We start from the raw sequence: 13,723 nt of genomic DNA, 5'->3' as shown, positions 1-13,723 counted from the left end.
ACTTTACAGTTGGCACTATGCATTCAGGCAGGTAGCGTTCTCCTGGCATCCATCAAACCCAGATTAGTCCATCGGACTGCCAGATGGTGAAGGGCGATTCATCACTCCAGAGAACGCGTTTCCAGTCCAATGGCGGCAAGCTTTACACCACTCCAGCTGACGCTTGGCATTGCGCATGGTGATCTGGGGCTTGTGTGCTCGGCCATGGAAACCCATTTCATGAAGCTCCCAATGAACAGTTGTTCTGCTGACGTTGTTTCCAGAGGCAATTTGGAACTCGGTAGTGAGTGTTGCAACCTAGGATTTTTACACGCTACGCGCTTCGGCACTCAGCGGTCCTGTTCTGTGAGCTTGTGCGGCCTACCACTTCGCAGCTGAGCTGTTGTACGACGGTTCCACATTGAAAGTCACTGAGCTTTTCAGTAAGGCCATTCTATTGCCGATGTTTGTCTATGGAGATTGCATGGCTGTGTGCTCAATTTTATACTCCTGTCAGCAATGGGTTTGGCTGAAATAGCAGAATCCACTAATTTGAAGGGGTGTCCACGTACTGTTGTATATACTGTATACTGTATGTTATTGAATACAAATGTAGAAATGTTTGAAATGATTATGTTTTTGTGAAATATTATACTTGTTTGGTCTTCTTGCGGTCAATCTGCAGTCTACAAATGATTTGTAATTATGTTCCAGCCCCCTGACCATCCGCTCAAGAACAAATGTCCCCGCGGCTGAATCTAGTTGATGATCCAAAATGTCTACAGCTTCCACACGTCACTACAGATTATGTCAACCAATCGATTCCCAAACACTAAATAATATATTACAACCTGTTGCTCACTCATCATACATGGGTAGGGTGCATTAGGCAGAGAATGGAAGAAAATGGACTGAAACAGGGAGGGACTACATGGCCTTGTACAATTAGTAACTCTTATTCAATTTTTTCCGTTGCAAAATGTTTGAAAACCTTTTCCACTGTGTGCCCTAATGAACATGACGTCTCTGTTTTTCTACCAGGTGTCACTACAGTGCTGACTATGACTACTCTCAGTATCAGCGCTCGCAACTCGCTGCCTAAGGTGGCCTACGCCACAGCCATGGATTGGTTCATCGCTGTGTGCTATGCGTTCGTCTTCTCCGCGCTTATCGAGTTTGCCACCGTCAACTATTTCACCAAGAGGAGCTGGGCGTGGGATGGCAAGAAGGCCATGGAGGCTCAGCACCCAAAGGTGAGTCCATGGAGGGTCCCAGCATGTATCCCACTATTGAAAAGTGATAGAGCTATGGTCGTGTTTTTGGGATGACGTGATGGAAACGTTGATGCTGTTCATGCATAATAATTACTGACAGAAATCGTTAAGTTAAAATAAAAACCGTTTAGACCCGGTTTGTGTGGGTCTACATGTAACACAGACTATTTGTATCCATCCAACACAAAAAGTACCGTATTAAATATTAAACGATACATTTTAAATGTTTTATCTCAACAGAAAAGGGACCCTATGGTGCTTTCTAAGAAGCCCAACAACGTCTGTACAGCAGGAGTGAACTTCACCCCCAACATCACTAAGGATATCTCTATCTCCACCATCTCCAACAGCACCTCCATACAACTAAGATCGTCTGAAACAGAAGTCCTGGACCCCAAGAAAACCTACAACAGCGTGAGCAAAATCGACAAAATGTCCCGGATTGTTTTCCCTGTCCTATTTGGAACCTTTAACCTAGTGTACTGGGCTACTTACCTCAACAGAGAACCGGTCATCAAAGGAGTCAACATATTGGCTCCAACATAGTGTCTTTGTCAAACACACGACCCTACCTTCAACCATGTTGGCCTACAAACTGCTAAAAAAAAATGCTACTGTATCACAAAGGATGGGAGATGTCATGGGTTCTGTCTTTCTCATACTGTCATTTGCATGAAGCTTTTTAGAGAGATACTCTAACCATGTTTGCCTTGATATGCCCTCTTTATACCTACTGTACATTGCTTTAATTGAACAATGACATTTTGAAAGTGAAAATCAATGGCATTTTTGAAAGTGAAACTCGACAAGGACCTTTTGAATTGCTGCGGTGTGGACATTTGTCCTGGCCTCACATGAATTGAAAACGGTCATGGCATTTATGTTGTTGTTTATAACCCTGTCATCTTGAAGAATTGGAGACTGAGAAACACATGCTGTGTTAGTAGTATGAAGTAAGATAGCGTAAGCTAGGATGTTACGGAAAGTGGCGAAAATAATGATTTTCAGTGTCATTTCGAGTCAATTTGTAAAGTTTGTATAATACTGCGGACAAATCTCTCTTATCTCTATTGGATACATACGTTGTTATACTTTTGTCATTTTTGCCCATCTCACATGTACTGTTTGTACAATTTAAAATGTTACTATTTCTTACATATATATATATATATATATATATATATATATATATATATATATGTACAGATTAATAATTTTTGACAAACGTGGGTCTAACTGTGGAGACAGAGGCCAAATAAGCTAGCAAGATACAATGCTGTGATGTAATTGATGATACAGTCTAATCAACCTAGGTGAAAGTGCACAGTCGGAACATTCTAATCATTACCAAGTTATAAAATGGTTGGTTGATTAGGTCTGACTTTTTCAATTGCAATGAAAGTGTTTTCCCTAAGCTAGAGGGAGTGGATGCCTACTTTGAAGTATTGAGCTGCCCTTTGGTGTGAAAGGTTGAACTCATGTACTGTAACAGGATACGTTTTCAGGGTCGTGTTGCTTAGGCATCAAATGGGGGGGAAACGGACAGAAACAGGGAGGGACTTCCTGGATTTGTCCAGTAAGAAACACTTATTTTCATTTACCGTTTCAAAACGTTTTGCTACAGTTTGCCCTACTGAACACAGCCCTCCTACAATGCTGTCCTATCCTCATTGTGTCATGACCAGATTGGCCCCAGTCCCTGAAGTCCGCTAGGATCTAATTAGCCTGGGATAATGAGCTTGTACCTGTTAAACACTATCTGATATGGCCCCTGGAGAGAGAACCAACCACATGGGACCGACCACCCACCCTCACCCCAGGCCCAGAGCGCTTTGTTCGGGGTACGGGAAGGAGAGCATGTGGGTATGGCTCTGGGGCATGGTGCCTCTGTGGTAACACCTACTTTCTTGTTACAGACTCAAGAGACCGAGAGACGGTATCTTTTTTTAAAAGAGAGAAAGAAGAATAATGGATGAAACAAGAAAGAATAAGTTTGTGCTTCAAGGTCACCGTACTGGGAAGAAATAATAATCCCAACTTCAGTAAAAGATGGAGATACAGCCTATATGTAACAGGCTGTTCCTGAGAATCATATAAACCCGTTGACACAGCATGTACAGAGAGAGAATATATGGATAATTATGGATATGATGTTGGTGACAGATGGATACTTTAAATGTCACTGACTTTACAGTTCTCATTAAAGTATCATGTTGTAGATAATGCAATAACTACATGTATTATTATTATTATTTTATATTCAAATCTCCTAGGCAACAAAGACATTCTTCATGTAAATAGAGACAGTGACTAAAATACTTATTTATTTGTATGTCTCTATGTGTCATCTTGTGTTAAAGGAATAATCCACAAAAAAAACTTGTATGTATTTTTTTCATTAGTCCACGATTGATACAGTCCCAAAATTGTTTTGCATGTCAGCAATCACTTGCCACACCACTAAATGCTGTCATTACAATACAAATCAAACCTATTTAAAGTAATTTCAGATACAGTATATTAATTAGTTATGTGTACCATTCTCCTTGTACTGGTGTAAATGTGTACATAATTTGAGGTTGCAGTCAAATGTTTATATTTTTTTAAGCACTTGACAATGAAGCATCCCTCTGAAAAGAAATCCACCAATCAGACTTAAAGTACATCTTAAAGGGGACAAATGGAACATGACCCCATGGAGGTGTCATGTATGAGCTATCCCTTGTCACTAATAGCAACTAGCAAATGATGGGAGAGGAGGGGACTGCACTGATGACTCGATGGATTACAGAAATACTGGCCCATGAGGTCCTGTTGTGTAGGGAGAGAGAGGACTGATTCCATCCCATCAGTCACTGTGGCAGCCACATCTGCCATACATCTGTTTGTCAAGGATTTAGTTCCGCTTAAGTTGCTTTTCCATTCAGGAGCCCTGTGTTCTTCCCTCCAATTTAAGCCCTAACTGATGACAAATGGTGGTGCTCCTATGCAGTGGACAGCTGCGGTTCGTGTTAGCAGGCAGGGAGAAATGTAGAATTGCAATGCTACGCTGAGAAAAAGACACATGATAGCTCATCGATATGAGGATGTAGCTTAGCGTAGTGCATACACTACCACCTGTGTGTGTGTCTGATGCATCAATGGATTATGTGACTAAAAATTGTCAATAAATGTATGTACATTATTTGATTAAATTAGTACACTGAAATAGCTTTTTACCATATTATTCTATTCTGTTTTCAGGGGGGAGAAATGATCAAATAAAATGGATGGTTTTCAGTCACAGTAGACTATATCCTCTGTGTATGCATGTTGCAGGTCGATAGGCTATACAGTAGCCTATATCAGGCAACTTGTATTGCACAGTAAAGCCACATAATCCATCTATTTGAATCAAACCTGTGAGGAAGCAGGGGTACTGGTCTACTGGTTGGAGAATTTGGATGAATACTTCCTTATTCAGATGTATTTATATGTCATGAACATCTTTCAAAATGCATTAGCTTGACAAAATGGGAGAGATGGGTGCTTGCTTTCTAATTGGTGTGGGATTATAATATGCATCCAGGGAAAAATAAGCCTCTCTCTCCCTCTCCTGTGGCTGCTTTCCTGCTCCACACATGGCAAGCTGCTATTTCCTACTAGGGCAGATTATATCTTGGGTCTGAGACATCAAAAGGTAAATCCGCTGTACAGTATTATTCCACTGGCATACAGACCAGCCTGGTCTCATAGACTAGACGTAACATAGTAAATGAAAACCGGGGACACTCAAATTAGCATGATATGTTGCGTTTAGTATAAGACAGATGGTTACTTAAAGCAAAACCAAAAGTAAGGTGGTTGGTCGGGGGGGATGAGTAGGTGTATAACGAGAATGTCTAGCAACCTAAAGGTTGTGAGTTTGAATCTCATCACGGACTATTTTTCAACTACTTACTACTTTTCATCTACTTAGCAGCTACTTAGCATTTTAGCTAACCCTAACCCTTTTAGCTAATCCTAGCCCTAACCGCTAGCCTAGCTAACATTAGCCAGCTAGCTAACGTTAGCCGCCTAGCTACTTAGCAAGAATTCGTAACATATCGAACATTTTACAAAACCGTAACATGTTGTACATTTGAAAAATTGTAACATTTTGTATGTTTTGTAAATTCGTAACATATAATAAGAATTGTAATTTGTAGGATATCATACGAAATGGATGGTGGACATTCACTAATTAATACATACCATATGAAACGAACATATCATACTAAAAACAGTATTTCAGATTTCCGTACAGAATAATGTGAAATGCTCTGAGACTAGGTTGGACATACAGATATAGTAGCCCTAAATTGCAGTACTGCCGCCAGCCGAATGGAAGTGGTCTGGCTTGTCAGTGCAAACTTCCTCACGTTTTGTTGATTCTTTTATAGGTTTAATCGAAAGTAAATGATACTAAAACGAATGCTACCAACACGAAGGTGGCCAATAGCATTATGTGTCAGGGTTTAGCCTGCGATAGTTTACTGTACATTTTCATGAATCCTAAAAACAGGGAGAGCACGACTTTGGTTGGGAAAGCATTGTAGGCAACCAGCCTTTTCTCAGAAAGGGAGTAACTTTCAGAGGATATGGTGCCATTTTCCATGGCTTTCTGCTTGAAATGTATCAAGTGATAATTTATCTTAAAGTAAAAGCGTTTTATAGCAATATTGATAATGGTTGGATATGTGATCCAAGGAGCTACAATTTGCAATGAAAAACGTGTGAAAGTGAATAGGCTAGTCAAAGTTAAGATGTTGCTTGCATACTTTAATGTTTAAGGCTCTTTACGAGTCTCGTTCTGTAGGTAGACGCCCTACTGTACCTTGTGAACGATAACGTCATCATGTCGGTGCATAAACTGGTTACTGTAATTGAATGGAACGGAAGGAGGTGGGGTGCTGCTGTTTAAGACATTGATCATTGACGTTGCAAAGAAGGACCGGAGTGGTTCAAACAATCTCTGCGATTTCCCGAACGCGGATGAATTCAACCTAATCCATGGTCGACTATCAGGAGATTTGATGGATTTCCTATAAGAAACTATACTCAGGGTGCATAGTTCCAGTTTATATATACCTCTCCTTCTCCTCCCTGGCTCCCTCTACTCACCGCTCTAACAACGCAGAAGTCTCCACCGTCTTCATCATAAGTCATTTTCATGAACAATGACAACCAAGTTGCTGGTGTCTTTCTTACTTCTGTCAGTCCAACGGGTGCGGTAAGTCTCTTGGACTGTTATGATAATAGGTGTTGTTTTTACATAGTCGAAATGTGAATTGTGGTAAAAATGAATTAAATCAATTAGAGCCTATTATGTGCTGTGTATGTCGCGCGCGTCTTTGATACGCAACAACACGGACGTGCTTGTAGAGAATTAATTGAAGTTCAGAGTCATTGTTTGGCCAAATAGCTATTTATACTTACCATTTGCATTATTCATTGTCGAACGTGTTTTCATATTAATAGTATATTCTATCACATAATAAATAGGTAGCCTAAGTAGTTGGATTCTGTAGGTAGCCTCGTTTATTTACTGTATGTAAGACCGGGAACGTCCGTAGTAAATGGTTTCGTGTTGAGATGTGTTTGATTTTGGATTATATTTTTTTCTGTTCAATAAATTACTTATTGTACGATTTCAGTTTAAAGTTTGGTTTCATCTGCACTTGTTATGCACTGAATTCAAAAACCTAGGCCTGTAAGACTATTAAGACTGATCGATGTTTAATGCCTGAATTCTAATCTAAGGTCTATGATATTGAGGATTTTGTTTTTATTAATAAAACGAACTTGTTTTCTCTATGATGTTTAGTTCCGACCCAGACCCAAGGGACTACGATGGGGACTATGAGGACACTACTGTCAATCAGATGCTGGCTCCTAAAAACCACCAGGCCGAGGCCACGCGCATATTAAATCACTTACTTAAGGACTACGACAAGACACTACGCCCTGATATTGGAGGTGAGTTACATTTCTGTATTTTTTACTGCGGATATTATAAAAACTTTCAATGGAGTGTCTAAATTGCTTTGGTGATACGCGCACCTTCAATGGCTATGGCGAAGCGAGCTGTCCATGGTGTTGAAAGGGCCTCCTCCGGCGCGGTGCTCTCTCACTGGTGGTTTTGTGCGTGTTTTTTCCACCAACACGCTCAGAGCTTCACCTGACAACCTAATCAATCAAGCAGGAGGAGGAAATCATTCCAGATAAACAGATACACATTTTGGCAGCCTATTTGTTTACCGGTACATGGCCAACCCAGATTACAGGAATAATAGTAGCCCATTAACGATGAGTGGGGCACTGTACTGTACAGTAGGCCTAGGTTAGTTTCCGTGACACAACCCTCCGCATCTGTCCCTTGTTGATTACAAATGGAATTTAGATGAAAGGCAGTTGTCAGAAACTGAATGCTGGTCATAAAATATTAACATTTGCACTTGAGGATAACATGCAGCCAAAGACAGATTCATTATATTTATGTTAATTATCTCGGTAGAAAACTGAGTTATTCCCACAAGGCTGTCTTCATACAGTAGACACATACTGTTTCTCTTAGCTTCCTGAGTCTTGACAACTAAATGATAGAACTATACTGAACAAAAATATAAACACAACAATTTATTGATTTTACTGAGTTACAGTTCATATGAGGAAATCAGTGAATTCATTAAATTAATTAGGCCCTAATCTATGGATATCACATGACTGGGCAGACAGATATGCATCTGTTGGTCACAAAATGGGCCTCAGGATCTCGTAAATGCAATTGTGTTCCCTTATGCCTGCCCATACCACAACCCCACCGCCACCATGGGGCCCTCTGTTCACAACGTTGACATCAGAAAACTGCTCACCCACATGCCATACACATGGTCAGGGGCGAAAATCTGATATCAACTTTGGAGGGGACAATTACATGAAATTTTCTCAAGAGCAATTCCTGGGGGGGACACCAAAAGTAGTGCTGTAACACATAGCCTACATTGTAATATGGTAAATGTATATTGAGGAACCAAAGAAATAAGGTGTTTGCCGTAATCCTAACTACCGGTACCCAAAACTACACAACTAATCACAACAGCAATACCATTGCCTTTAACAAATCTTAGTTCAGTCACCAGTTTAAGTTGAGAGTGGGGGTATCCATGGCATTTTCCAATTATGTTCCTACTTTACAAGTCAAAAAAATTTAGAACCTTTCATAATGTTGCCAAACAAAGACTCAACAAACTTACCTGAGACTCCCTGTCTCTGCCAGTCTGTCCCTGCATATCTGTCCCCAACTCTGCTGTCTGTGTGCCATCTGTTGCCTGCTCTGCCTAATGACATCATTGTGAAACATTTCCATTAGAATTTCATTTCTTTCTTATGAACATTTTATCAACTAGTCTTTGAGATATTAGGCTACTAGGGTTCTTATTATGCGTTTTGGTGTATTGAAAAATACTCTGATGTCCGTCTTTTATTTTTCTGCCATTTTTCTACCTGGCTGGCTGGCTACACACGCACACAGTGTGTAGGTTATTTACAGTAGGAGATGGGCTTCTATCATCTTCAATCATTCTATTTGGGCTTCGATCTAAAAGGTAGCTAGCAAATGTGAAACGGATTAAAATTACAAGAGTTGACAGCTGTATGAGTTCACCATTTACACAACATATGCTGCAACCTTCTGTAATTTTAGTAGTTTGTTTCATATTGGCTGGCTTCCAACAATAGCTGAATTTGCAAAGCTAGCGAGCACCAATTCAGTTTCAGTGGTGTTTGCTATAATCTTTGCTACCCAGGTTAAATAAAGGTGAAATAAAATAAATAAATAAAAGTTCACTGCGACAATTTAGCTTTTGCAACGATACCATTAAATATATTTAAGACAATGGTAGAAGAGAGTGTAGTTCTGTTCAGTTTGGATTTCAGTTTATCGCTAACCTTATCACAGGGACTTTGAAGCACTAACTTACATCATCTGCATGCTGATTCCATCTTTGACGACGCCACATAAATGGAATAGGTACTAGCTAGCTTAATAGTTAATATTTGCGCGCTAGCTCTGCATATTCAGCTAGTGTGTGTGCGCGATTGACTGGATTAACCTCACGTCAGTTACGTGCATTGAGTGCCTTTCAGACAGAAGATACGACCTCTCTGTTACCGAGCAAGCTAAGGAACTGGCAGTGGATCAAACCATTGTGAGGCAAAGGGTGGGGGGGTTGCAATCTTTTGAAACTTAAAAACGCGCTATTAAGTGTCTATAATCAGCACAATTGCTTTCATTGCGTATTATTAATATTATTTTAATTACATAGTTATGTTTCAGTGATATATTGGGGGGGACAAATCATATTTTTCCCAGGATGGAGGGGTCGTGTCCCCCCCGTCCCCCCTGGGATTTCCGCCCCTGCACATGGTCTGCGGTTGTGAGCCTGGTTGGATGTACTATCAAATTCTCTTAAATGACGTAGGAGACCGCTTATGGTAGAGAAATGAACATTCAATTCTCTAGCAACAGCTCGGGTGGACATTCCTGCAGTCAGCATGCCAATTGCATGCTACCTCAAATGCACATTTTAGAGTGGCCTTTTAATGTCACCAGCACAAGGTGCACCTGTGTAATGATCATGCTGTTTAATCAGCTTCTTGATATGCCACACCTGTCAGGTGGATGGATTATCTTGGCAAAGGAGAAATGCTCACTAACAGGAATGTAACCAATTTTGTGTACAACATTTTTGAGAAATAAGCTTTTTGGGCGTATGGTAAATGTATTGGGTCTTTTATTCCAGCTCATAAAACATAGGACCAACACTTTACATGCTGTGCTAATAATTTTGTTCAGCGTACATACAGCAGGAGCATAATTCAATACAATAATTTGATGAATATGATACCACAGACACCGCTGTTTCATTTGTATTCACTATTCTAAAAGTTTCACATGTAGTAGGTGTACATATAATCGTGGCAACTAAGAACCAAATCTTGCGCTGTCCATGAGAGACTAATATACAATGCATGATGATGTCAGGGGCAGATTGGTCATCTGGCAATTCTAGCAGATGCCAGATGGGCTGGACCATTTTGTAGATGGGTGTGATGGATATATATATATATATATATATATATATATATATTGAAAAAAAAGTGACATGGCCGGCGGCCCATGGGCCTGTTAACACTTTTTAATTTCTCTGTTACACTAATTTGTAATGAGCCTTTGGCTGATCAGTGGGCAACAGCCGACCCCCCTACCAAGATTGTCCGGCCTGGTTTTCTGATAGGCTGAGCTGAGGCCATGCAAACACATTCAAAGTCAAATGCAGCATAACCGAAGATACCTGCTCCTACTCTGTCATCAGTTAGACAGCCAATATTATGGATCGTAAAAAAACAGAAAGAGCACATTCTACATTGTCACCTCATTCAAAACATAATTTTTGGGGGGGCAACTAAAACCATGATATGGTCAAACAGTAAAGCGCATCATCCTCATGATTCCTGTAATGAAAGTGTCTGCCCTGCCCATGTTTCACTGGGGCCTGCTGCTGTGATGACCAAGCCACTCTCCTCTCCCACCATGCGCTCGAGAGAAGAATATGTTCTGATTGTATAACATTTCAAAATGCAATTGCGGGAAAAACACTGCTTTGGAAGCTTCACGCCCATTGTCCCTGTCGAGGAGAGCCGCAGCTTTCTGTAGGTGTAATTGTTATTTCTCAACTCTCAATATTCACCTCAATAGCAACTATTCTACAACCAAGGTATTTGATATGGCTTTGACATATGGAGCGGCGTGTGCGAAATGCACAACGGCCATTGTGAGGGCCTACAACTGCAATGTTTTTTTTTGTGACATTCAATGTACTGTTGGATGAATACATGGCAAGTAGCAGTGGGCATTACATTTAGAGTTAGCTATCTAGTTAATAAGCTTTGAGTTTCTACTTCCTCAGGTGTTGAACCCCAAAGTAATTAGCCTATGGTATTGGTGCACATAAAAATGGAGAAATTCTGGAGTCCTATTTTGACAGTAGAATATAGAAACTATAGTCTAATTGTCATACCAAAATGCATGACAATCACTGTATCAGGTTGCACATCAAAATATATTGAATCATACCTGATTGGATGTATTAGATGATGTGTTGGATGAAACCACATATTACTTGATTACCTCAGTAGTCTATTTATAACACTTCTTAATAAATCACTATGAATGACTTCACCTGAGGAAGTAGAAACTCAAAGCTTATTAACTAGATAGCTAACTCTAAATGTAATGCCGACTGCTACTAGCCATGTATTCATCCAACAGTACATTGAATGGCACAACAACAAAAAACGTTGCAGTTGTAGGCCCATGATTTGGGTCCGACCAAATCAGGGGCTGGTGCCACCAACTGTAAAAGGTAGTGGCACCAGTTACACCATGGGATAATGTTAGTAATTAGTAACTGATACTTAGGGTATGTGTTGATTCAGGGGAACACACATGACAGGCTCTAATTTGCAATATATCCTAAGTCATTAGCTTGGCTTTTATAACGTATAAAGCTTAAAGGAATAATCACCTTAAAATTATATATATATACAGTGGGGGAAAAAAGTATTTGATCCCCTGCTGATTTTGTACGTTTGCCCACTGACAAAGAAAGCATCAGTCTATAATTTTAATGGTAGGTTTATTTGAACAGTGAGAGACAGAATAACAACAAAAATATCCAGAAAAACGCATGTCAGAAATGTTATAAATTGATTTGCATTTTAATGAGGGAAATAAGTATTTGACCCCCTCTCAATCAGAAAGATTTCTGTCTCCCAGGTGTCTTTTATACAGGTAACGAGCTGAGATTAAGAGCACACTCTTAAAGGGAGTGCTCCTAACCGCAGCTTGTTACCTGTAAAAAAGACACCTGTTCACAGAAGCAATCAATCAATCAGATTCCAAACTCTCCACCATGGCCAAGACCAAAGAGCTCTCCAAGGATGTCAGGGACAAGATTGTAGACCTACACAAGGCTGGAATGGTCTACAAGACCATCGCCAAGCAGCTTGGTGAGAAGGTGACAACATTTGGTGCGATTATTCGCAAATGGAAGAAAGACAAAAGAACTGTCAATATCCCTCGGCCTGGGGCTCCATGCAAGATCTCACCTCGTGGAGTTGCAATGATCATGAGAACGGTGAGGAATCAGCCCAGAACTACACTGGAGGATCTTGTCAATGATCTCAAGGCAGCTGGGACCATAGTCACGAAGAAAACAATTGGTAACACACTATGCCGTGAAGGACTGAAATCCTGCAGCGCCCGCAAGGTCCCCCTGCTCAAGAATACATATACATGCCCGTCTGAAGTTTGCCAATGAACATCTGAATGACACAGAGGACAACTGGTGAAAGTGTAGTGGTCAGATGAGACCAAAATGGAGCTCTTCGACATCAACTCAACTCGCCGTGTTTGGAGGAGGAGTAATGCTGCCTATGACCCCAAGAACACCATCTCCACCGTCAAACATGGAGGTGGAAACATTATGCTTTGGGAGTGTTTTTCTGCTAAGGGGACAGGACAACTTCATCGCATCAAAGGGACGATGGACGGGGCCATGTACCGTCAAATCTTGGGTGAGAACCTCCTTCCCTCAGCCAGGGCATTGAAAATGGGTCGTGGATAGGTATTCCAGCATGACAAAGACCCAAAACACATGGCCAAGGCAACAAAGGAGTGGCTCAAGAAGAAGCACATTAAGGTCCTGGAGTGGCCTAGCCAATCTCCAGACCTTAATCCCATAGAAAATCTGTCGAGGGAGCTGAAGGTTCGAGTTGCCAAACATCAGCCTCAAAACCTTAATGACTTGGAGAAGATCTGCAAAGAGGAGTGGGACAAAATCCCTCCTGAGATGTGTACAAACCTGTTGGCCAACTACAAGAAACGTTTGACCTCTGTGATTGCCAACAAGGGTTTTGCCACCAAGTACTAAGTCATGTTTTGCAGAGGGGTCAAATACTTATTTCCCTCATTAAAATGCAAATCATTTTATAACATTTTTGACATGCGTTTTTCTGGATTTTTCTGTTGTTATTCTGTCTCTCGCTGTTCAAATAAACCTACTATTAAAATTATAGACTGATAATTTCTTTGTAAGTGGGCAAATGTACAAAATCAGCAGGGGATCAAATACTTTTTTCCCCCACTGTATATTTATATTTAATTTTTATTAGTTCACTGTTGATACAGTCCCATAATGTTTTGCATGTCAGCAATCATGTTTTCAAGATATAGAACTTTCAAAAAGCAAATCGTAATTTGCCACCATCATCATGATGATGTGGCAAGTGACAGTTTGCTTTGAGTTGGTAGTGCACTGTGCAGTGATGTGGCTGGTATGGATAAAATACCAGGACCAAATTTTTGTCCCAGTCCGCTCCTTTTGCAT

At 40.5% G+C, this 13,723-nt stretch overlaps 2 protein-coding genes across 4 annotated transcripts in view; both read left to right on the top strand.

Moving 5' to 3' along the window:
- LOC106575273 (gamma-aminobutyric acid receptor subunit alpha-5) overlaps nt 1–2,402 on the top strand; it is a 35,511-nt gene extending 33,109 nt beyond the window's left edge. For both annotated transcript variants that reach the window (XM_045698891.1, XM_014151698.2), the window contains 2 exons: nt 1,021–1,232; nt 1,494–2,402. In XM_045698891.1, the coding sequence (XP_045554847.1) occupies nt 1,021–1,232; nt 1,494–1,799 (518 nt within the window). In that variant the 3' untranslated portion in view covers nt 1,800–2,402. The remainder of the gene's footprint in view (nt 1–1,020; nt 1,233–1,493) is intronic.
- A 3,324-nt stretch (nt 2,403–5,726) lies between these two features.
- The window catches only part of LOC106575271 (gamma-aminobutyric acid receptor subunit gamma-3), a 47,861-nt gene continuing 39,864 nt past the window's right edge, over nt 5,727–13,723 (top strand). Inside the window, exons 1-2 of one of the 2 annotated variants that reach the window (XM_014151690.2) lie at nt 5,727–6,504; nt 7,099–7,250. In XM_014151690.2, the coding sequence (XP_014007165.1) occupies nt 6,452–6,504; nt 7,099–7,250 (205 nt within the window). In that variant the 5' untranslated portion in view covers nt 5,727–6,451. The remainder of the gene's footprint in view (nt 6,505–7,098; nt 7,251–13,723) is intronic. The other variant, XM_014151691.2, reaches the window with a different exon arrangement.

This window comes from Salmo salar, chromosome ssa17 (assembly GCF_905237065.1).
Source record: "Salmo salar chromosome ssa17, Ssal_v3.1, whole genome shotgun sequence".
Classification (NCBI taxonomy): Eukaryota; Metazoa; Chordata; class Actinopteri; order Salmoniformes; family Salmonidae; genus Salmo; species Salmo salar.
Note: the sequence above shows the minus strand (reverse complement) of the source record. Positions and strands in the feature narration are given on the sequence as shown.